The 26,424-nt window shown below is 43.1% G+C and overlaps 1 protein-coding gene across 2 annotated transcripts in view; it reads left to right on the forward strand.

Annotated features, from left to right (window-relative positions):
- The first annotated feature begins 13,628 nt into the window (after positions 1–13,628).
- Positions 13,629–26,424, forward strand: part of col5a3a (collagen, type V, alpha 3a) — a 71,414-nt gene continuing 58,618 nt past the window's right edge. Inside the window, exon 1 of one of the 2 annotated variants that reach the window (XM_044050720.1) lies at positions 13,629–13,904. In XM_044050720.1, the coding sequence (XP_043906655.1) occupies positions 13,631–13,904 (274 nt within the window). In that variant the 5' untranslated portion in view covers positions 13,629–13,630. The remainder of the gene's footprint in view (positions 13,905–26,424) is intronic. The other variant, XM_044050721.1, reaches the window with a different exon arrangement.

Below are 26,424 nucleotides of genomic sequence, written 5' to 3' on the forward strand. Positions count from 1 at the left end.
AGAAAAAGATAATTTTCTAATCAAATGTAAGCATCACAGATGTCACCACTATATATTATTTAGACCAATCTGCCATCAGTTTGTTTATTACACTGTCATTTCATCTTTTAGAGTCTAATTGAGTTGACTTAGTGTGTCCACATTGAACATAGGAGTTTCTCTATTCATTTCAATAGTATTTTAAAGGTCAATAGGTCGTTTAACCACATTAAAAGTGTAACTCCTACCCTTCCTCTCACTTTTCCATGTTCACTTTGTGTTTCCAGCCACTTAATGTGCTGCATTGCACTGCCATCTGGTGGTGAGAAGCAGTACGGCACAGCTGAAATCAATAACTCATCCAACGATTGGATTGAATCAACTGTGTCAGTTTTTTTTTCTTTCTCTCCCGCCCCGAGTGAGAAGAATGGTGTGATGTTATCAGCGGTGGCTCTGTGTCTGACTGGTGACTAACGACAGTGAACTCTGCTCTTGATGGATGTTGTAAGAGGCCAAAGTGCCGCAGATAAGATCGGAAAGCAGACTTTTTTTTTCTGTCATGAGAGACAGAGTCTGTTCGGGCCTGTTGCTAAAATGTGATGCAACGCTTTGCAAACGAAAAGCGAGGGAGCAATTTGCTCTGATACTATTTCTTGTAACGCGCGTGCATGGACGAGTTCGTGGCCCAAAAGTTTGCCGATAAAGGACGTCTGATGATCGCATATACTTCACTAACTAAATAATTAACTTATCGCGATGCACATGTTGTTGTGACAGTGTCCTGATAACCGTTAAAGCTACAGTATGTAACATTTAGGAACATTTATTTGGCGACGTTGCTCGTCGCGGCTGAACGCAGCTCATTCTGGGAGTAATGAAAAACAACCGTTTATACAGTCGGGCGATTATACTTTGATTTTCTTTTTATAATAAATACAAACAAATATTAAAATGATTTTGTCTCAATCTTACACACTGGAGCTTTAATAACAATGATTAATTGTCTCTGAATGTGATTCAACTGATGAGATTTAAACTCTCTTATCTTGTCTTTGTCTTTTATCAATCCTTAAATAGATAAGATTATCTCTAAGATTGGTTTTAGACTTCACAAAAGACTCACCTCTCTTACACTCTCTTAAGACTTATTCTCTTAAGACTTATTGCACCACTTTTTGACGTTAGACTCTCTTTCCTCCTACAGATTTTCCTCAATAGACTTTGGTGTAGAAGAGTGAGCAGTTTCCAAACTTCAGTTTACAATACTAAAAAAAAAAAAAGGCCTATGTAACAGTGAGATAAAGATAGCAGCCATAGATCTTATGACAAGTGGCTAAAATCACTTTGAACTACACTTCAAAACCCCCTCAACAACACCTTAATGACACAGAACTGCTCTGCCCTTTAAAATAACATTCTACAAACGTTTACATGGCAACGTGTTTACAAAGTGTGCACAGCATGGAAAAGACAAGCGGGCAAAGGGAAAAAGAGACCGATCCACAGAAGGACTGGGGAGTGAGAAACCAGCCCGTGTTTCTCCTGAGGGAAAACTCAGGTTCCTTATGGACCCGGGCGAGTCAAGCCAAGTCAAACACACAATGTTTCTATTGCACATTTAAAAACAACATAACAGCTTCAAAGGAAACATGTGTAGGTCAAGGAAAATAAAAATCAGCAAAGACCCCCAGTACAAGAACAAAAGCAGGAATCCATGGAGTTAAAACGTCGAGGACACTGTAACCAGGCCGGTGTGGTGAAGATTCTCTGAACGTCTCTGTGGCTAGAGAACAATAGAGATTATGATAAGGTCAAAGGTTGACACCTGAAACAGTGGGAGTTGAGAGAGGGGAGGTTGCATGAGGGACTGTTACATTGTTCTCTGGACATTTCCTTTCCCCAAAGGCAGAAAAACATGTTTTATCTTTGTCTTTTAAAACAGAAAACTCAAATGACGTGTCCTTTTAAAACTTCCCGCTCTCCAGCACCATTGACAATAATGACGACACAGCAGCTGCTGCTCTATTGCTGCATTCATTCAGTTTATGTTATCTGAAACTGAAGGCTGAGCAATAGTTTATCTTGATTTCTGTTCTTTATTTTTCTACTTTTTCTACTTGTTTATAATTCTAAAAGGGCCTTTTATATACATGTATATAGACGTGTGCTCTATTTATGACATTTTAATGTGTGCTGAGAGTCTCGGGAAATAATGTTGTTATGCTTGCATAATAACAACAAACAAGCTTGAATCTTGAATCTTCAAACGACAAAGTCACAACTTGACTCAATGAGTTATTTCCTGAGGGGAATTTTGGAAATCCATCAGTTCCATCAGCTGCTCCTGTGTTCTGTGCGGTAAAATCGCCGTTTCTGTCAATGGGCTTTGGTGCGTGGTTCACAATCCGCACTTTACTGTTTGTTGTAAAAAGGCTGTCGAACACAGTCTCAAGAACCTCATATAAAAATCCTGAATGATCCCTTTATAGAAAGCTTCACAGCGTGTGGACTGAGGGAGTCACAGTGGTCGAGGTGAGCGCTCGTAAAAGCAAGGATGAACGAGCAGACACTTATTCCCACCATAACTTTGAAGAAGACAGTCATGAGCAGCTCTATCAACCACCGGGTTGATGGTGTGAATACAGGTTTTAAAAAAAAAAAAATTATATGATGCATATATGACTCAACACATAAAGACAGATGATGAAAAATCTGTTTCATAGACTACCAATTACCTCGTCTGATAAACTGTTGTTATTCCTGCCGCTGTCTCGCAAAGCTGATGCCTGCTTATTTAGAACATCCCCTATAAACCGTGACCCATTTCTTTCAGCGGCGGCCAGAGTTTTACGGCGAGATAATAAAAGAATATGATTTGCAGGGTCACTGACAGCGAGCGACGCCTGCACTGCGGTGACACTGGCGTTTAGATATTGATGTGCGGCTGGCAGTTTGAGTGAAGGCAGGAAAGAAGTCACGCCTCGATTGAAGTGAAAGCCAATGCTTAAGTGTCTGAAACCCGTATTCTCTTGAATCTCTTCTCACTTGGTTTACAATATAAGTTAGATTTTATGGCTCCTATCACTAGTTCTAAGTCTTCATCATAGGGTTTGGGGAGGTCAAGTGGTTATTTGAGCAAATGTCACAGTAAGGGACAAGGGAATGAAAAAAATGACCCGATCCTTTGACCTATGACCAGCCCAGAAACCCTTTGACTCCGTTGCCATCGAGTCATTTCTATGATATCAGTTCGTATTTGTCTGCGGCCACAGACCAACGGTCAGTCCACTGCTGCTTGTGGTGCTAAATGGGATCAAGTACGTTAAGGTGAGGGGGCGTTCCCGGTATGTCCTCCGTCGAGTGCCTCCGGAGAGAGTGGACAGGTGTGGCTGGAGACGTGGACGTGTGCTGGACAGCCTCAGGTACCCACCAGCCCTCCGAGCTACAGCTGTGGAATTTGAGAGGATTGATGAACCCGAGACACAAAGAGACACAACATCGACAAGTCCGTGCATGCTCTTTGTAATCGCTCCTCTCCTTTTCACCCCAAACTCTCCCCCTTTTCCAATCACTTTTTCCTGCCTCTGGCAAAACAAGCTGCAGCTCCAGCTGTGCCCTTGGCCCAGTTCATCTCTGACCTCTGCATAAAAGTCCAAGTAATCGGAAAAAACCAAACACGTCGCCCGCCTCCGTCCCCTTCTAAAGCCACTTTTATAGCTTAATAGTCAATTTCCTGTGTCCTGGCTTTAAGGATGGACGAGCAGATGGCGCTGGAACTCTCGCTGCTCGTCCAGCTGATTTTATGAAGTCTGTTTTGAGTCATCATAATTAAAGATGGGCTCCGTGATTAGACACGTGCTGCACTCTATCTGCGCAGCACATTCAATTATTCATAATAATAAAAGCAGACAAATATGCAAATAACAGCTTGTTTAATTCCCTTTAATGATTTATGCATGCTATGTTTCACTGATAATTCATACAAATGTGATTCTAAAAGCTGTTGTTTGCAGCTGCAGTGGAGACAGACTGGCTGATGGGACGAGTGGACGAGTGAAAAAAAGGGCCCGGAGGAGTGGAATGTTTGCCACAGGTCAGCAGTGGTGCTTTCTGCTCTTTTGTGTGCCGTCTACAGAGGTGTGGAATGCAAACCTCATGAGAATAGAGGCAGAGAAAGGGATGAAGGGATCGTGAAGCCCGGGGGTCGGTGGATGGGAGGGAAAGGAGGTGAGCGAGCCTTAAAAATCCAGGAAAAAAGAGAGGGTGCGGTGGCTCAGGGAAAGAGAGAGAGCAGCAAGAGGGTCCTGCGGCAGAGAGTGAACACTGTTAACTGACAGAAAAGTGCAAAAAAAAAGGGCTGCTGTGCCAAAAAGAGGAGAGTTAAAACGATGTCTGCAGCTGCAGACCACACACGGCGAACACTCCACAGGGAGAGCTTTGAGAGCAACGTCGCTCCGGCAATAACCAGTGAATGTCATCGTCATGTACAAGCGACAGCCTTGTCATTAGAAGAAGAAAAGAAGCTCTACGTTCTCAGGCATGTGCGTGTGTGAAAGTCAGACCAGGTCAATCGTATTTATACAAACACAAGACTCGAGGGGCTTTCGAGTCTGCACAACAAGTGACACACTCTGTCGTCCAAAACTCCCGGAAAAAACGTGGTACAAGGAAAAAAATGGGAGAAACCAAAAAGGCGGGATCCCTCTCCTGTAGGGCGGACAGATGTGCAGTAGGTGTCACATGGAATTTCACCAGATTTCTATAGACAAATTCAGATTGTTGTGTTTTCTTAATCTAAACTTCTGCCAGTTTTCGCTCGATTTCTGATCCATTTTATATCGCGTTCTTCGTCGTATTGCTGCGAGAACTCACCGAACATCTGGACAGATGATGGATTATTGTATATGGATTATTCCTGGTCAGATTATATCCTCCACGCGAGGGTCAACGTACAGATATGGACACCATTTACTCTCACATTCAGTCAATTTTAAGTGTCTCATTAACCTATTTGGATTTCAAACCACTGAAGGACTGGCCACGGCGGTGTCACGCGGCAGAGTAGTGGCCACACGTCCAACAAGTTGCACACGTTGACCACTAGATGGTGCACGACATTTTTTCGTAGTTTATGAACAATATTTAGTGGTGATTCATGATGCTGTAAAAAACACTGAGAGTTCAGTGGGAAGCGAACTGTCAATCGTCCTCCACCGTTTGGCGCGACGCATAAATATTCCTGCTGTTTTCATCTAAATGTTTCAAGACGTCACTGAAAATGTGGGCAAAATATGTCCTTTGTCCCACTTTTGGAAAATAAAAAGTGTACAGAAGACTATATTATGTTTGAACAACATCATCATCGTACCACTCTTAGTTTACTGTTTACTCCTTCACCTTATGTTCCCTCTGCAAGTTTCACTTCCCGTCTCAGTAACCTCGCTGTGCAAAGATGAAACCGCAGTGGTGCTGCTCTGTGCTCGAGTGTGTTCGCCGGTTAAGGTTTATTTAGCCTATTTGTTTGAGCACCTCATTTAACAGACATGGTCCTTAGATGTTAATTAGCTTCGTCTCCCGTCATCTCTAATGATTATAATTATCACCAGGCTGGCAGTTCCCCCCCCTCCCTCACTGGCCCGGCGGAGAAGGCAACATTTGCTTTTCCTCTGGTCCCGTCTCTGCTTTAGCAGCTTAATTACAACAGGGGTTTTGTGTGTGTGTGTATGTGGAGGGAACATGTCTGATAGCACGACTTTGCCTCCAACCCCTGCACAGATTTAGCTCTGATAGAGATCTCGCTCCTTCCAGCAAACCTCAGAAAAATCCCAAATACCATAACTTTTGAAGGCAGTTGTTGTGAAACTGGGGGGTAAAAAAAAAGGGGTGAAACTAAGCTGAATGAATATTGATTTATGCTGGGAAGATAAACTTTCGAGGAGTATACTGATGCAATCGGGATGACCTTTATTTCATTGAAAATCTCCTCGCATCCATTTTTGTTATTAGCAGCCTTCTCCGTTATTGTTATAAATTGATAAAAAAAAGAAAAATTTGCAGGATGTGGGTGAGTGAACTTTTCCCGGCCTCATATGCCAGCAACCTTTGGAGGACCACTGGGTTTAGCTAAGTGCAGTAATGATGAAATAACCAGCAGACAACCTTGTCCTCCTGTCTAACCCTGTGCGTGTGTGTGTGTGTGTGTCGGCAGGTAAGACCATGTGAGAACACATGCTGTCGCCAGCAGTCTCACTTGTCTCAATTTTACAATTGCGTTTGATTTAGTCAAAGATCCTGTAAAACAAATACAGAGATTCTCCTCTTCACACATTATATACAGTATATGTGACAACAAAGAATTACAGCGTGAAAACAGTTTATCTGACTCTCTGACACTTTATTTAAAATTCCCTAAAGATGAGGAAATTAAATCGAGAGGAAGAGCAGACTCTGGCTGTGAGGCTGCAGTACCGCAGACTGACACAGGGGGAGACAGAGAGCAGGACTCGTCATCCTCCGTGATGAGCGAACAGGGAGTCTGATTCCGGTGTGGTTACATTACATTACATTAATATTCTGTACAAACAGTGACCTTTGTGGACTTTGGTCCCCACTAAAATGACTAGGCCAGAATGTGTGGGTGCAAACGCATGAGGACAAGAGAACCCACTTTAGGTGTGAACAAGGCACAAGAAGTTTAATAACAGTGTGTTCACATGTATATCCTGTACAATCACTGACAAACAGCAAAGTCCCCACCAAAACAAGTGGGCCAGCATGTGTGTGTATCATTTTGTGAAATCGGAGTGTGCTACGTTCAAGTGCTTTTGTATGTTGGGTAAAACAAAACAGGGACCCAATTTCCCACTGGGAATCACAGCGTGAGGGGCCTTTCATTCATGTGCACTTTACACGTCGGGAACTCGTGTTTACCATAATTCCGAAAGCACGTGAAGGCAGCACAGCCCCCCCCACAAGTGTCTCAGAGCAGAAACTACTGCTGACGTGTGATTTGAAAGCTCGTTTTCAAACACTCAGTGACCAATAAAAATATATCGAAATAAAATCATAAAAAGTATGAGCTCATATAAAAAAAATACCCAATAAATTAAAAATGGGTTTAATTCAGTAAGTTAGTCAGGTAAAATACATACAGGCAACAATGATAATAAATAACTGATGTTGACCTTTCACATCATCCTGCATGAAGAAAATTACTTTTCACCACAGACTTTAATCCCCTTTTTTTTTCCTTCTATTTCACACGCTTTGCAAAACACTGACACTTTTATCCGACGCTCAATCATAATTCTGCCTTTAAATGAAATGAAGTGATGACAGATTAGCCGTCTCGCGCCGCCACACGCTAACCATGAGTCTGACACCCCACCCCCCCCGCCCACCCCCACACACACACACACATTGACAGTAAAGTAAATGACTGTGTTTATCATGTAATGTACATCTAAATGACATCACAGGGCCTCGGGGAAGCAGCGGTGCCGGACTGTGTGGTCGTTACTTGACAAAGACTCCACACACGAAAAAGGTATTTTCCCCTTAAATATATACATCAATCAGTTTTTGACAAGCTGAAAGAGTCGGCCGCCTTGTTCCTTTTTGAAACTTTAAATGCATATTCTTTTTCCTCCCACTGGGCCAGTTCTCCTGTTCGGGCATGTTTTAAGCCCGAGGAGCCGACTGGAGGTAGACGTTAGGGTCTCTAATCCGGCATCAGCTCCTCTGGTGATGACATATCACTTGCACTTACTCGCTCCCATGCAGTGATGAAGTGGTGAGGAAAGTCCACCGTCGTTCATCAGCACAGAATGACCTGCAGAGGGAGAAAGAGGCTCCGTCCAATTTTTTTAAGACCAAGCGAGCGACTCACAACCCCAGCGCCGCAAACTTGATTTATATCAATCTGAGTAAATTAGAGGATAACCAAGTGTCAAGAGAGTAAGACTAAATAAAACCGGGGGGGAAAAAATACAGACAGAAAGCAGCCCATTTTCTTTTCTTCCCTTCTTAACGTCTGAAACAGTTTCATCTCCTGCCAAACTTGACTTTTGTCTCTCTAACCATTAATCTGTGAAATGGAGAAAGAGGATTAGGGCAAGTCGTTAAAAACATAAGAAGAGGGAAGATTTTTGTTTTTCAGTTCCCTTCTAAAGGAGAAATCCAAACGTCATGAGAAATGTTAAGAATACATTTGAACTGGAAAGTTTCTCAGGGGAAATGCTGAACGTGTCTTCTGAGTTGTTGTTTTATCTGCCCGTGTAATCTGGGCTTTTTCCGTTCATTTCCAATGGGAATATTTTCGCACTTTTTTCAATTTTTTCTTCGTCACAGTCACTTTGAAAGGTTTACACAAGCAATAGCTCAACATTCCCGGGGCCAATAAACACGGTGGGATCATGGATCATGGCATTTAAAAAGGGGCAAAGTCTTCCAGTTGCATAGAGGCTGTGAAACAGTGAATTGGCTGATGCCATAAAGGGTTTTTTTAACCATCATTTCGCAGATGTCATGTTCTATTGAGGCCAGTTAACTGACGTTATAAACCAAGTGAGAAGTAGATGCTCTCGAGTTGTCTTTGTAACCAATGGAGTCGCCTCCTGGTGGTTATTTTTATATGAAATGTGTTGGAATTAATGTGAGATTAATGCTATGTACACATGTAGGTGGGTAGGTGTAGATGTGTTTTTGCCTTTCATCCACACAAAAAAAATCCAGCTTTGTGTTTACTGTGGAGTCATACTTCCTGTTACACTGCCACCTACAGGTTTGGCATGGTCATTGTAGTGCTTGGTGGCGTATTTATCATTATGATTTTTGTGTGGATGCGTGACGTTATCATTTGTTTCTATGAATACCTGGCTACATGTGTAACCTATGATTAACCACGTTTTCAGAGTTCATGGTTTTCCCAAAGACATTGTCTCGGACCGGGGGCCCCAATTTGTGTCTCGCTTCTGGAGAGAGTTCTGCCGGAGTGAAGGCCAGCCTAACCTCCGGATATCACTTGGAGGCTAACGGCCAGACCGAACACCTCAACCAACAATTGGAAACCGGCCTCCGGTGCCTGGTCTCACAGAACCCCTCAACATGGAGCAGACAGGTCCTCATACGCCAACCGACCGCAGGAGACGACCCGCCCCCGCCTCTCGACCAAGAACCTCCACCTGAGGGTCCAGATTTGTGGGTCCATTCCCGATTACCAAGATCATAGGCCCGGCCGCGGTTCGCCTGCGTCTGCCCCGGTCCCTCCGTGTCCACCCCACGTTTCATGTGAGCCAAGTGAAACCTACCAAGAGGCCGTAACACTAAGGGTGTGTCCTGAAATATAGATTCAGCGATGTAGCGTCGTAATGGTTCCCGCAACATGATTAACGATATGCTGGCGTATACTGTCACTACTTCATGACCTCTTACTCCGTAAAGTCAACAGAATTTTGACGGCCAGAGAAGAAGCTGCTAATGGTGGACAGTGGTGAAAGTGACGTTTTATATCGGTCATTTTGCACCAATATCGTGCCGTGCAATAGAGATGATAAAATATGAAGCAAATTTTTCATAGATGGAATAATCAACGGCTATCGCAGAATCGTCGCCGTGTCTTTTCACTCTCCGTGTGCATTGTTATTGTTGTGTTCGGCAGCACTGATGAGTCCACAGTGACCTTAAAAAAAATACAATCATTTATTTACCTAGCATTTATCATCCTCAGCCTAATTTATGAATCTCTCTCGGTTAATGGAAGCAGACAAATTACTGGCATGAGACAAATGGATCGACTTTAGTCTTTTAATTGGAATTTGCCTGCACATCACACTCACGCCGTGTGTAATAATGGAAATGTATGAGTTGGGTGCTGGGATCAGTCAATGAATCATTCATGTGGAAAAAAAAAAGAAAAAAAGAAGCGTATTCCTCCACAAACAACTCACTATTCATTTAAAACTTATTCCTCTTTACCTCACTCGTTTTTGTTTGATTGCCAGTTGTGTGCTGTTGTTGTTTTTAAAGAATCATTATCTGCACAGGTCCAGCAGTTGGATGAAGGTACACAGCACACGCCGTGGAAATATTTCTCACCCAGAGCTCAGACTACTCACTGGACTCTTAGCAACTATCTGCTAAAAGCTGTGAGGAATGTGGCTGTGACTCAGTGGCTGGTAAGCTGCCACTGAGTGGGGAGACGGTGGGAGATCAGAGGGTCCATTGTTGACTTTTCAGATCAACCTCCAACTGTCCAATCATCTGCATCTCTCTGTTTCCATCGCTCTCTTTGTAGAACCTCTCAGTCACGATTAAGTCCAGCTTTGGTTGTAGCTGGACGACGTCCTTCAGTTGGACCACTGTCCTTGTCCCAATAACATACACTAGCAGGGAATCCATCCATCCATTCATCTGTCCATCCATCCACCCACCCATGCATCCATCCATCCATCCATCCATCATCCATCCATCCATCCATCCTTCTTCTACCACTTTATTGTCCACATCCCAGCTGACATAGGGTGAAAGGCCCTGGACAGATCGCCAGTCTATCCCAGGGCCACATAGGGACAATAGCAGGGAATTGATGTGTTGACTCTGCCTCCAATACACTAGGTGGCAGTACGCCTCTTTTTACCTTGTTGATAAAAGGTCATTCCCTGGTTGTTAGCACGTCCAACACCATTCTATATCTTACTACCTTCCATGAACTTTGAAATATTCAACTCTTTAGATTTAGCACCATTTTAGTCAAACTAACGTGTATTTTAAAAGTAAAGTTTTAGTCAGACTAACACAAGAACATTTTAGACCTCGCGTTGCCTGGTGAAACTCCCTCGCTGCGCACAGGAAGTAATTCATTTTGTGTCGACACAGATTGAGGCAACACCAGCACGTTCGGTGGTTTGACGTATGAACCTTTCTTGACTCCGCCCACCCCTGCTCTGCTGCTGTATACACACGAACGCTCCCTCAGTCAGGTCTGATAGTTTTGCCAGACAGCAGCAAACAAATAATGTAAAAAAAACAAAGCCTCAACATGACCTCAACATTTAGTCCCTGTTTATTTACTTTAACGAAGTTTTGCTACACTTAGGATTCCCATCATTTCTCTCTGTGGGTAAATGATGTTTAAATGAAGGATTTGATTGCAAAATATATTGGAGCGGCATCTCTGGATTGAATAATAATACTACTGCTCACAATAACGATGATAGTAAATGCAGTGTGACTTTTAAATGGATGTTTTTTTCCCTCTTTTTTTTTTCCTTGGAAAAAAAACACTTGGAAAATTGGCTCCAGCTCCCACTTATACAAAGGCCTGTCAAAACTTGGACTCCCCAAACGTTATCTTTGGTAATTTTCCAATTACACAAGGCCTTCACAGGTTCTGTCATAGAGCATGTTTGAACTGAATACCTGAATTATTTTAACTACTGGCAGGATTTGACTCTTCCTTCATTATGTGGTCAAAATCAAGAGTGTTTGGTTTTTTTTTTAATATCAAAGGATTGAAAATGTCTTTACTAAATGTCTGTGAAGTTGTCACAGTCATCTTCAACTTGAGTTGAAGACATTTCATCTCTTTACTAAACAGTATTTCTGTGGTTAGATAGATAAGTTGAGCCACAGAAAAAACAGGCATCTTCTCTTGCCTGGTTACTTTACCTGGTGGGATGACCGCTCAAATTCAAGTTGGTGCAACCACGCAATAATCCATCTTATTGATCAGAATGATGCATTTTAGCCCGGCGTTAACTCCTGCCCTGTCAGCAGCCAAGTGACCTCTGACCTGAGAGGATTCAGCCTCCAGCCTCGGTGGTCAAGCTTCAGCATGAACTGATGAAGGAGATAACCTGCAGTCCACTCTGCAAACGCCTTCCCCTCATTTAACTTGTCAGGAGGCTGATGACGGAGCGAACGCTGTCAACCCCTCCGCAGTGAAGTTCAAAACCCCAGAAGATAATTGGGTCAAACCTGTGATCTTTGCCGTCAGCTGGGAGTTAAAGCCGCATCTGCCGGGGTCAAAATCTTAACAATTAAGAACAGAAATATGTGAAAATGTTTGGATTTTTGGAACAGGTAAAGTACGCAATTCCCTGAGGCCCAAAGAGTGATGGACATGAGTCCACAGCAGTGACTATGGGCAGGGCCGGACCAAGCCTTCATGAGGCCCTAAGCATGTTGATTTTGGGGCCCTTTATCTACGCCAACAATAAAGCATTAAGTGTCATCCACATGTCAGTTAATCTTAAATGCTGGCAGTCGCAGAAGAATGGTCTGGTGTTGATTTCACTTAGTATTCAAAATGGAGGTGGACATGGTGTCAGTCTATAGAAAGAGTTGGACATTTCACAGGTGTAAATAATCACATTAATGATGGCTGGGTTCCATTTAGCTTCCTCAGTTTCACAGTGACACGCTGTCCTGACTTACATGAACTGAAAAGAGCTGACGTGATCAATCTCACCCCTGTAACATTCAATGATTCGACTGGAACAAGCGTCAAAATGGTGAAGATGTCACCCGTAGGAATATAAACTCCCATTTTGAAACCTTGAGATTTGCCATTTTGACATTTTGCAAGCAGAAGTTGGACGTTTATTGTTTGTTTTTCCTCCAGTCGGGATCGTCATTTACAAAACTGACATCGAGTTCTGTTGAAGACGAGCTGAAACGAACTGATTGAGATCATTAACGTTCACTGACGTTATAATTCAAGAGAGAATTAGTGTGATTTACAACCGATTCAAAAGCATTTTTCTGTCTGAACCCGACTGAATCCAACACACGTCCTGTATTTTCTTGTCACGGTGAACTCTGACTGTCACGCACATGGTCGTTTGACGTTATTTATAGTTTATACAGCAAATGACAAAAGTCATTGTAACATCCAGGAGGAAGGACACACACACACACACACACACACACACACACACGGACACCGATACACACAAGTCAAGCACTTATGAGTTTAATAAAATGCCAGACTCACTTTAACAACAATCAGCTCTTCTTTATTAACTCTTGTTGAACTGTATCTGCTGATTTACATAATCCAAACATGGTGCTTTATTTTGAGTTGTGGTGGTGCGTTCACTGCCCTGTCGTAAAAAAAAGTAAACCCCGGTTTTAAACAGGTCAATCACTTTTATATTTCTACTTATTATAACTCATTTTTTACTATCTATAAATATCTGCACCATATTCTCAATGAAGCAATTAACTGAAAAAAACACAGAATTTTTAATTCATCTTATTGTACAATATATTTTATTTAAATAACCTTTTAAACATATTAAGTGACTTGCCCGAACTCGACCCGAGCCAGATAATTAGTACTGGATTTTTGTCCAAACCTGGTCCCATCAGGACCCTACAAGGTCCCTTTTACTTGGAGTCCACAAAGTCTCTTGAAACGCCCCTGCTCTCAGGTGCTGGTTCAATAAAGTTGATTTGAATGAGAAGAAAAAAACACAGGGCACTGACAGGTGAGAGCGTGCTTACACCAGGTCTCTGGCTCATGATGGTGGACCTGTCAAACGGTCAAAGGTGATTTATGGTGGAGTCGCCGTCTTTATGGGAGGGGAGGAGGCGGAGGAGGTGGAGATCCGAGGGAGGGAGGCAGTGATGGTGAGAGGGAGAAGTTTGAATGAGAGGGTCAGAGAGGAGCCACCACTTCCACCGCCACCACCGTCACCATCACCACACACAACTTCTCCAACAGTCACGCGCGTGGACCTACAGGCTGCTCTGCGTCTCTCCCCGCATATGGCTGCGTAGATCCCGCACACCAAAGTTGCGCAGAGCGAAGGCAGCGGAGTTTTCTGCGCGAGGAAACATGGACCATTTAATGAGGAGCAGAGCGCGCAGGAGAATAGCGCAGTTTCTTTTCATCCTGTTCCACGTGACAGCGACACGAGCTGGTAAAGTATCTGAACATGGGGGAGAAGTGAGGTGAAATAACACGAGACGTTTCTATGGAGTGCTGCGTTACAAACACCAAACAGTTAGATAAATAAATAAATAAATAAATAAATAAGCATGCACTCTCTGTCAACCTCTGTTTATGAAAGATTATGGTGATTGTGTGTGAAGATAATGCTGCAGCTGAAACCGAAAGAGCACACACTTTGAACTTTTGCGCAGTTTTGCAAATGAACCCTATCATGAAATATGTAAAAATCTGTAGTCTGAGTCTGTGTTTACCAACAAAGAGCAGACTTGAGTTTAGAAGTTTAGAAAAGTTCCATAACTTTGAAAATAACCTGCTTTAAAAAAAGAAAAACGCCTGAATTCACAAAGTCACATCAAGTTCGAGCTTTTGCCTGAATAAATGTCATGCATTGTTCAAATTAGATCATGGTAATTGTGTGATTCTGTGTGAATGTGATGCTGCTGCTGCTGCTGCTGCTGCTGAATCCTGCTTTACAAAATAAGAGCACAGTCCAATAACTTTCAGAAAAACTTTGCAAAGAAACGGAATCTGTTCTCTCTGTCACCCAGCGTTCATCCTGGGTCATGGTGTGTGTGTGTGTGTGTTTTCTAGGATTTGTACCTCTGTAGGACCTTGGCAGGACCAGAAGTAGTCCCCAATGAGACCAAATCCTGGTCCTAATGAGACCGAAGCTCATTTCTGAGGAACTAGTTAAGTTTAAGACTAAGATTTGATGGGGATAATGCTTTGTTGAGGCTATTCAAATAAATAGAGAGTCCTAAGTTGGAAGAATAGCTGCACACAAGTGTGTGTGTGTGCATGATTTTGCTGCTGAATCCTGCTTTACAAAATAAGAGCGGACAAAAACGACTTTTTAGAAAAGTTTCCTAACTTTGCAAATAATCTGCACCGTGGAGGAACTTAGTGTCAGGTGGTTCGAGCTGTGGGATTCACAGAGAGAGGGAGAGAGAGAGGGAGAGAGAGAGGGAGAGAGAGAGAGAGAGGGAGAGCTCATCAACAGTGAGCTGTGGCGACGTCAGGTTAGAGTTTGCTTGTGACCGGCGTCGGTTTACTGTGAAAAGGTTTAACGTTGGCTCGAGAAGGAGGTGAAACGGCAGAACGCTGGTGGAACTTGAGTAGATTAAAATTCCTGTCATGGATCTGTTTAATGTGTTTCCCTCTGACTCTCACCATGCTGCTTTTATTCCGGCACACTTGAGTATGTGACTCTTGTAACCACTGGGCCTTTTCGGGGCAAAAAGTGGCTCATTTTTCAAATTATCCACCTGCAAAAAAGACAAATAATGGTCTTGTTTGTGTCTAATAGATGAAGCAGAGGTCCTATTTGTGCTTCTGTTTTCCGTGGTTTATGTTTGTTTATCTTATTCGTTTCCCTCTTGGTTTGCGAGAGTAACTGTCTCATATCCAGAGATTTGACAATAAATGAAATAATATATGAGACATAAAAATTGTCTCTGTGTAGCGGAAAGCTTTATTCCCCCCCCCATTGCCAAATTGTGTTTTCATTTCCAACATTAAATGCCACTTTGCCTACAATTTAAAACCAACAAAAGTGTATCAGTTTAAAAAGACAGTGTGTTCCTGCAGAAATATTATAATATAATACGTTTTTTTGGCATTTTCTGCAGAGGAAACACTTTAGAATGTGTGTCCAGGGGCGTTTCGAGACACCTTGGGTCCCCCAGGTTAGTTTAGCTTAGTTAGTTTCCTACTATGATGTCATTGCATTCTCTTGTCGCCAGCTTTGCCTACCTTGTTGTAAACCCCCTTAGCTGTTGTTCACTAGTCGAGTCTGACTCCTCCCACAGTCCCTCCGAGGATGGACTTTTTTGTGAATGAGAACTTCCTTAACTGATTGAAGGGGGCGGGACATGGAGGGGATGAAAGATCCAGGCGGCAAATGTGTTTTCTATGAAACCGAGGCTTACATGTGTGAACCAGGCATGGGATCAAATAAGAATTAAACATTTTTAATTGTAACAAAAAAAAATAAAAATACTGAATGGCCCCCAAAAATACACTTAAATCACTTTTCCTAGGACTGTATGTTGGCGACCATGATATCTTAATGATTTTTACCTTTGACAATTATACCAATAATGGAAATATATCAGCACTTGACTTATTGTGAGTGCCTTTTAGTGCAATCTGTCATAAAACTGTCTATTTTCTGCCTTATTATTGGACAATTTGCAGTTTTGCATCATCACAGTGTCCTCGTGTCCACATTTGCTGCGCGTTTTCTTTTTATTTATTATTACAAGATGATGCTATGAAACCCTAATGATACGGAACATAACAAAACGATAACAAGAAGATGAAAATGTGCAGGGGTTACATGAAAATATGAAAATAAACTTTATGAGTAAAAACAGGTTCTCTGCTGCCAAATTTGCAATTACGAGTAAAGAAATTCCCATGAACATCCATGGATTCATGATGAAGAACCACATTTTTCCCACATTCAGCAAGTTCTGCAGCCATTTTAAAAACTTCCTCATTCCCACAATAGACCGTTACCACCAGGTTGTGTAATGTGCTGTATTTCATTTGGTTTGGCACACTGCTCTCTGTCATCCGTGCCCCGAGGCCGCGTTTGCGAGTATCTTCCACTGGCAGGAGACCGTTTCCTCGCAGGTGCTGCAGTTTTAGGAGTCGTCCTGACGTGCCTCGACGGCGGGAGTTCACCCGGTGGTCACCGAGAAAGTGCGTTGAGAAAACCTCTCGTGTTCACCCGCGGCTCGCCGACATGCGGCAACTCTACGTCTGGCAGGAGTCGGCGAAAAATTCATTGGCTGGAATAAAACGTGAAGTGAGCCAAGTTACATGAGTGGATTCAAGTGGCACCGCGAGTCGCGGCGTCCTCCGCTCTCTAATGACGGCTTGTGTAGTGTAAGTGGCTGGGATTACTTCACACTGCATGGGACACATGGTGGCAGTGATATGGCAAACATGCAGATATGTGCATGTGGCTGATAATGCTCTTTGTGCCCCTGGGTCTCGGAGATTTGGTGTGCATATGTGTGTGTGTGCTACAGTGAAAGAATGTTTTCCCATATGCCTTCAGTGTGTGTGTGTTCTGAGAGATGAGAGAGCACTTTGTAGTCATGTTTGCTGACAGGAAGTGAGACATTCTTGCACACGTCCACAGTTAGTTACATTTAGAATCCTCTGTTCTTTTGCCTCAACACAGTTTTCTTTTCCGTCTTGTTTTTTTTTTTTTCAATTCAAAGTCGGGGAATAGGGACTGTTTGTTTTTTCTATTATGTGCCTTATCTATTCATTTAGATCATCTCCCTCGGCCTGCTCATGCCTTCATCCTTCACTGCCTCTATGACGGAAGGGAAATTGTGCATATAGCCCTCCGACTGCATCTCGTTTGATCAGACTTCCTTGCCAATCCCACACCAGACGTCCCAGTGGAGGACGGCAGGCCTTGTTCGCCTTTGATCCGGCAACAAATTAGTGGCAAAATGAAAAGGGCCTCTGAATTTAGCAGGGGAGCGAGACCAGGGAAAGTGAAAGCTCCAGTGCCTGTCTGTGTTACATGAGGTTTTCTGATGGAAATACTGAACATCAGACTTGCCAGAGATGCTGATGCTGCTGCAAGTGACGCTTCGGAACTGCCTCTCAATCTCATACCAATCCTGGCCTCTACCACTTAAGGCCGTGGTATGCTTCCGCGAATTGCGTCATCAACACCTGAAAAGAGCTTGTTGTGTGCACATGGACAGCAAATGTGCGAGCGGAACTTCCATCCCACCGGTAGGTGGAGTATAAGCCCCGCTCACTAAGCAGAAATAACATTTTGACAACAGAAGAAGTAGTTGCCAACGATAGTCATCCGACCCTCGAACTCGGCTGACCCTGCCCGACGCGCCAGACGTGTCCGAGGGAGCTGTAGCATTATTCTCTTCCTCTTTGGTAGGAATGCGTCCTATTGCCTGCGTCCAGACGTGTACTGCCACCCGATACCTGGTGAAGTGGGATTCACTGAAAAATTTTTGAAATACAGAAGGCCATGAGATTTTTCCCGCATTAACCAAATCCATGGAAACTGAAGCTACCGCTGGTGAGCAGGTTGTGCTGCTACTGTAACCCCAACAATAAAGTCTCTTGTACATTCCATAAACTGGTCCAGGGACGTTGTCTCGATCAAATCCTGGTTTATGACAATTTGTCCCACAAAAAAAAGACAAGAATCCAAGACGGACACTATCCCCCATTTTTCCTTTCACCCCAACCGGTCGAGGCAGATGACCGCACATCTCTGAGCCTGGTTCTGTCAGAGATTTCTTCCTGTTAAGAGGGAGTTTTTTCTCTCCACTGACGCCTAGTGCTTGCTCATTGTGTGAACTGTTGGGGGTCTCTGCTCTCTTTGATGTTGTCTATGTACAGTGCCTTGAGATAATGTATGTTATGATTTGGCGCTATACAAATAAAATTGAATTGAATTGAATTGAATTAATGGTACCGCCATGAAGCTAACATTTTTTAGCATGTTATGCTGCTGTGCTAACCATAGCAAAATGTGTTTGCAGTCTCTTGTGCTTACCATGAACTGGTCAAATTGCATTCCCATATGTTGACGACATTTTTTGACATATTTACACTTTGCTTCAGACAAATGCATAAAAATTGCCGTAGTTCATGCTAGCAATATAACACCAGCTTTGTTTTTATGACACTCATGTTGAATCTCGGGGAAAAACATGTCGTGCTTACGTGATGATGTATCATGTTCTTGAAGGGGGCGTCCCATTTCGTAGGGCTAGATTTTAGGGGTAAAAGGATATGGGGCAAAAATTAGATTGAGAACTTCTGATGATGCGAAATTCGGCTCCAAATTGTGCTTAAACACTTCATTGTGCCTTAACCTCAATCTATAGTAGCCATCACCCATCTGGCATCAAGAAATGGAGTCATTTCCTTCCTCTCAGGCTTCTGTGCGTCTCATCACTGGATGCTTCAAGCTGCTTTTCTGTTTCTTTGCGACAAGTCGGCGATGCTTCCTGTAGAATCGTAATGAGCAGACATCAGAGGGGCCTGACCTCATCGCCGTGTCCTCCCATAAGTCATCTCGCTCTTTATCCCCTGTTTTATGGGCCTCATTATCATACTCATCCGTCTCATGCACCTCTCAGCAGCAGGTCACGGTAGATCGCTTTCCTATACCGATGCAATGTGGAGACACTAATGCTAACCTTGGTGACATCTTGACCCCTTGCTCACATTTCTGCTTGACTAAACCTTTTTAACACCTCTATAAAATAGAATGGATATAGTTTTCTTGTTTGCAACAAAAGGAGTTGCCCATTGCTACTTCACTTTTCAAACATGAAGTAGCAGTTAGCCAACAGGGGGGCGACTCTGCAGGCTCAGTTTGAATAGAAGTCTATGGTCATTTCAGCTTCTTCTCCCCAGTTGATTTATGACAATTAATCAATCAGTCAATCAATTATAATTGCACATCTTTGGTAACACATGATGTCAATTTTGTAAACTATGGCCCAATTTAAAGGGAAATAAATAATAATTTAAAGGGGACATATGCAAAATCAACTTTTTAACCATTTTAATACTTATATTTGGGACTCTACCAGAGTGTGGAAAAATTAAAAGGGGACTGAAGTGATACGTTTGCAAGTGTAACCATGGCAACACTGTCACCCATGTTAATGGTACTTCGTTCTATTATGTGTTGCACTTTTGCTCCACAGTGGTGGCTGATAACAGCCTGTTTGTGACATTAAACATGACTTACTGCAGGAGAAACAGCTCCTTTACTGGCAATGGGAAATGAGCCATTTGCCCTTGTTAAGTAGGTTTAATCATGTTCAAAACAACCCTGCATTTACCCACATATTTTACTGGGGAAGCGGTATTACTCATTTGACCTTGTATTTAATACTGACTGTATCCATTCCCACTGCACAGAGGATCCAGATGGTAGTGGGTGTTATTGTTTTTTTTTTTCAAATCAGTGGGAGAAAAAATCTATAGAGATACATAGCCTTGGTTCCACTGAGGCCCATACATTAATGTGTATTCTGCTCTTGTATAAAACCTTTGTTACACGTGTTGTTTTTACGTGTGTGGGAGCAGGGATGGTAGTGTTTGATGTATAGCAGCTCTGGTGTTACATTTCCATAATAGCTGCCTCACTGTTGTGATGTCTGTGAGACTAAGTGATGGCTTGGGGTTGAAACATTTCAAGGGTTTGGTCATGTGTGTGCTTGCATGTTTCTGGACGGATAATCCTCTGTGCCTAAGGTGCAAACTGCATTTGTTGTGTCGAGTGTGTGTGGTATCCTGAGACAGCACAAAACAAAAACCTTAAAACCTCCTCCACCTCTTAACGAGTGATTAGGAAAAATTGGGTCAGGCTGGGTTATAACGGCCAGTGTTAGGCTCGCAGTTACAGTTCTGCTGAGCGAATAGAACCACACGTGTGTGTTTGTGTGTGTAGTGGCTGCTTAGTTATAGAGGCCTTGAGGGGCAGGTGTTTTCTCTATGGGCCAAGAAGCTTTTGGCCCGTCGACCCAACCTGCTGTGAGCAAACATGAGCAGAACAAACTGTAGAGATTGAAGCATGTGGTGCTGATGTGAACTGGAAGGAAATGTGTGACCACATTCCACCAATTTTTTTTTTTTTTTTTCTCACTCCACTGTTGCCAAGTACTCGCTCATAGTAGCAACTGTTGGGTTTCTCTCAATGATAACATGAGTTCACAACCTTATGTTGTAAAGTTCCTCGTTTTGATTTTACTTTGCTTAAATGTAGACGATTTCAGTTCTAGGCATACTCGACCGCACCTCGTCGACGGACCACGGTGTATTTTTGCAGACAGCAGCCATGTATGCTTTCTGTAACGCTCTAACCACTTAAAACTGCGCATTGATATGTATCAACACCTTTTTTTTTGCACTTGAGCTATTTGTTTTTGCAAACGAAAGGTTGGGATGTCATCATTTTAATTTGAAAACTAATTAATTTAAATGAAATTTCAAATGTGCGCCCTGTTTTTGTAGGTAATTGTTTGGTCGTCTGGCAACACATTTATTTGATGGGAATAGAGTGGGCTGGATTTGACATGCTTCACCGTAGCACTTTACTAGCACTGAATGCTAATGCGCTACAGTTAAGCATATGCATAAATTCAAGGTAAAATGAAATGGAGGCAAGCAACAGTCAATCAAGTGACACTTCTGAAACAACACTGCTGCAACAACAAGCTGCCAGCCCGATGGTACCACTACCACTGCTAATTGAAAGTTTCGGACAAGTCAGAAAGATATAACTGAGGTTGACGATGTACTTGCTGCAGTAGACCACTGGTTAGCTCCACCAATATGGCCTTTTGTGGCTGTGGTGCTGGACAACCTGCAAATCAAATCAGCAGTTCCCAAACCAATGGTTGATGATGTCAAGATCACGGTGGGCCTACATGGAAATCTCTACTCCCTTTACATCTGCGTGTGTGTCTGCCTCATTATGTGGTGTTACAAATAAGCTGGAATTACTGCAAGGCAACATGCTATGTGGATCAAACACTTGCTCTATGCAGTATTGGTTGCTTTCCTCATAACTCCCATTGTCTCCCGATAATCTTCATGACTTCATAATCACCCATAACCAATATACAGAAAAAACTAAAGTTCCCCACAGCCATTTGCACAACCGCTGACTTGACTCGCTCCAAACCTCTCAGCGCTAACTGAAAGCAGACGTAACCGCGAAGCACATGAATGACAATAAACGTCGCTGCCTCTTAGTTTGCAGACTTGCAGACTTCTAAGTAAAAGAGTGAAAAGTTCCACAGACAAAGAAATAAGACAGAGCGGAATCAGGAAACGGCACTCTTCCAAAATGTTGATTTAGCAACAGATAAGAAAGTGTTGACAAATTGTTTGGTTATTCCGTTGTGATTGCATAGAAAGTCAGCATTTCAATCATGTTTAGCTGCTTGTTTGATCTCTTTGCAGTGTGTATTATCTCTGTTCTGCCTCAATGTGTCTTTAGCCAGAAACAGCACTGACCCAAAGGTCATGCCCACTGCTAATTCGATTAAGGCTATCCTTTGAAAAGTGTCTGGATTCATTTAATCACTTCTACTGGATTTTTAAAAAATGATTATTTCTGTAATAGCAGTAGAACACAAGGGTTCTACTGCTTATGTCATTGAAAATCTGTTCTGTGGTATATTTTCGTAGCCTTTCTTCAAGTGTCCGGTCTAATCTGACTGATTTTACAAAGCACATTTCCTAAAGTACAAATATTGTGCTTAATTTTATTGCCTGGAGACCTCACGACGGTCTCCACACGAAGCATCTGAACAAATCAAACTGCTGATCACTTCTTCCAGTGAGTTTTAAGGGCTTTATTCAACTTAGTCACACTTTTGGTGTTAGCGGTCAAAAGTGACCACAACAGGAAATTAATCAGTCAGACTATGTCATGCTAGTCCAGCTAATCCATTCAACCCACATGTCCTTTTACACACCAGTAGTGAACACACAAGCCAGGTGCAGGAGCAGTGGGCAGCACTTTCTGCTCTGGGGATTGGGTACCTTGCTCAGGGGCACCGCAGACCTTGACCTGTTTCAGGATTTGAACTGGCGATCCTCTGTTTACAAGGCCAATTCCTTTCCTCATGGCTGTGGGCTTAGTCGTTATAGGGACCATGTGACACAATGTTTCATATCTAGTGATGCTACACGATATTGGGATTACTTGGGCCAATAACCACACTACACTAGTCCACTACAGAGCCAACATAGGGAGATGAACAACCACATTGTCACATTGTCCAATTACCCTAATCCCCAATTTCACATGTTTTTGGACTGTGGGAGGAAGGCAGAGTACCTGGCATGTGGCGAGAACATGCAAACTCCACACAGTAAGACCCTGGGTTGAATCAGGATCCGAACCAATGACCTTCTTGCTGTGAGGGAAGGAAAACTGGAAGTTTGTGGAAGGTTTTACTTTACAATATGGTGCAAAGGCATACTCATGGTGTGCATCCTGGTTATTATAATGTCAAAACGGCAAACTGTTGTGTAAATATCATCTCGGGGTGTGGTCCAGCGTGTCATGGGAAATTCTCATCACAGATACATTTTAGGACTCATTTGCAGTCAAAATCCCCCGGTTCCCAGGCTTTTTTGACAGTGTAGTATTGTGTGTGTGAGTGGTATTTTCAGGCTTAGCTGGGAGTGTAGGTGGTGTGACTCATCGACAATGTCCTTCCAGATCTTTGGTTTGGAAAGAACACATTATGTCCATGTATGACTGAAGTGGTGCTGAGCTGTGCAACCGCAGGGCACGGACGCGATGTGTCAAGTGTCGCACAGCCAGGGAAAATGCACAGATGAAGACTGTGTGGTGGCATTTCCAAGGGTATAGAGGATGATCTGTGAGGTGGAGAGCTCAGCTCAGCTCTTTTTTTTTTGGCAGGGGAACTGTGGACAGCATTGTTGCTGGGCAGAAGTGGCTGTCTCACAGAAAAAAAAACACACGGACAAGAAAAAGAAAACGGAGGAAATGTCTTACACGGAGAATGTGAATGTACTGTGTGGGCTTAGTGGCCAGTGTTCTCCCAGAATTTTCCAGATGTCTGTGAGATCACTGTACTTTGACCTTTTGGTGTGATCGTCAAACATGTCTGAGTCATCAGTCTGTAGAGATTCAACAATGCTACATCAACCCTGTCTTTAAAGGTCCACCGTGCAACATATAAGAGGGTTTATTGACAGAAATACGACAGTGTTTGTTTAGTTTTCATAGCCTTAGATGAAGCTTTGTACATGCACTTTAGTTAAGGGTCTTCCAGCAGCCTGAGCAGACAAACCACCCAGTGTGCATTTTGCATTGTGAAGCTGAAGCTTGCTACACAAAAAGCGAAAGCCACCATAGTTCCCTTACATGTTTGGCAAACAGAGTGATTAGTCCTTCATTTATTACAATCTGTCCCAATTTATTACACACAAGAGCCTTGAGCTATGGAAGGCAAAATATTGATGTTAAATACTGATGGGAGTGGCAGCCATCTTGGAGTCCTAGGCCGGGGGTTTGTGAGGTTGCTCTGACTTTCCATGTTGGAAATCTGACTTGAGGGGGCGACTCAAGCGAACATTTCTGACTAAGAACTCAGAAATGCAACTGGAACACGCCATTAGCCCTCCCACTCCATTTGACACATTCAACTGTAAGGCATAGCGTGTCCTGATTCTTGATGGTGCAGAGGAGTGAGGTGGAGGCTAAACTGGCCCTTTCAGCAGCACATTTGATCAACGCCATTCAAAGACTCTAACACACCGTCCCAGATGGTGAGGACATTGTCTGACACGTCTGTGCAGAATCATGCGCAGTGTAGCAGAAGCTGGATGTGGTGTTTTAGGTTTTGTGATGATTGCACGTTGACTCTCGAGATGTCACGTTCTTGAAGGGTTGTCCCATTTTGCTTTCCATTTCCCTTTTAATGTTGCACTTCTAGCACGACTCGGCTCGACTCTACTACTTGTTGTTCTACTTGTTTCATTAGTGATCGTACCTGGTACCTGGTGCTTTTTTTAGTACCTGCTCTGGCGAGGTTCCAAGAGTAACATGAGCGCGATGTCCAACACAAGAATCAAACCGAACAATGCTGAACTGTAGATCAGTTAAAAATACTCCTGAAAAAATCCTGAAATAATGAACTGATTCTAATGATTCGGTACACCAAAAAGAACTGCCTTGCTCTTCACTGGTTTTTGTGTCGCATGTAAAACGTCGTCACAGCAGTTTCTTGCAGCCGTGCTATGACGACTTGCCCACATTGAGGAGGTGCTATAGTCAGTGAAAACCATGGCCTGATAACAAACCGAGTAGTGCTAGAACTGTGCCATGGCAAAGCGCCATTCTACTCATTTCCAAGGGGAAGGGGTAAAACTCCTGCTCGATCAGTGTTTATATACTCGTCCTTTCATCAGCAGCATCATAATTTGACAGGTGAGTTGAGGACACTGTTACCACAGAGCCTAATGAAATGCAAACAGAGCCTGCTCCAACAGTCAGAGCTGCAGGATAGGTAAAGAGAACTGGCACAACTCAAGGTGAGATAAATGAATCCAAAGCAGGGAACAGATAACTTTCTTTGATCGAACGTTGCATTGATCCAGAACTCCCATGGCAGGCTGCCTCTAGCCTGGGGGGGGTTTTCTTCTTGACGCCACTAACAGGGTTGTTCTGAACTGAAGGGGATATTCCACAGGAACTTGTGTTTGGTATTTTATTTGGGTCATTCTCATCATATCCAACTAGTTGTCTCATGTTTCTGCAGCAGTGATCAGGGTTGAGTTGTCTGAAGTCCAACACATGTTTTTTTTCCCACGTTTTTTTTTTCTTCCCTTTTCTACATTTTTTGGACTTGGCTTGCCATCGTTATCCCTCAGCAGTTTCTGTTGCACACCCGGGTGTTGGATACACATTTAACTGACAGATCATTGCGAAACAAGTCTCGCAGAATCTTCGTGAGAGTGAGAGTCAGAGGTCAACAGTCTCCTGTGAGCCCATAGCTGCAATATGCTTACTTTAAAATGTCATGGTAGATTAGACAAGAGGTTTCATTTATGTGGTTCATTGGGTGCACTGGCATGTCATCTTTGGATTACGTGAAATTAAACAGTTCAGTTTGGAAGTTAATTATTTTAGTTTGTTTTAAGGGCATTTTGTCAGGTGGGTTGACAGACATCCAAGAATCCTGTATAATTAGACCCATTCTGCTTCAATTTAGAGTTGTACTCAGACTGTTCCAAACATAACTACCTCATGACCCGCCTTCCTCCTCGTGCGCAAGTACAAGTGGGAGCTAGCGCATGAGCAAGGTAGATGGGGATTCACAGAGAGTTTGGTGGACACAAACTTTTCAACTCTGCTATCTCAACGGAAATTAATTTTCAGCGATTTCATTTTAGAAGTCAAACAAGGTCACGGCTAAGCCACCGAGAGCTCACTTGGGATGAGACAAAGGCAGACACACACTCACACACGTCTGAGTACCAGTTCAATTTAATGCAGAATTTACGTCTCAAGAACCAGACGTGATGTGAAAGTCAAGAGTAAGCTCCTCTGCAAAGACTGACGAGCTCCGACAGACAAAAGCGATGCTTTTGAGACCGCTCTTGTTTGCTTTGTGCTTCTGAAGTGGCAGCCTAATCAAGCATGTTGCAACCAATTCAACATTATTGGCCAACTTAACTGGCACTGTCAACACATCATGTTGTGTGATGTTAGACGGAGAATAAATCTCTCTCCAAGATAACTTAACGTGATGAACCACGACATGGTTACAAGGAGTGTTTCAAACGGGGACTGAAGTCTTTGTCTTTGCAGATGCTGCGATGCCAGTGCAGATGTTATCTGTTTTCATGTTTCACGGGTTGGTTTTCTTTTACTGCCTGGTTATGTGCAGCAGGCAAAAGCATCTCACATCTAAATGTCGAGT

The sequence above is a fragment of the Solea senegalensis genome, linkage group LG19 (genome assembly GCF_019176455.1).
Source record: "Solea senegalensis isolate Sse05_10M linkage group LG19, IFAPA_SoseM_1, whole genome shotgun sequence".
In the NCBI taxonomy this organism is placed as follows: Eukaryota; Metazoa; Chordata; class Actinopteri; order Pleuronectiformes; family Soleidae; genus Solea; species Solea senegalensis.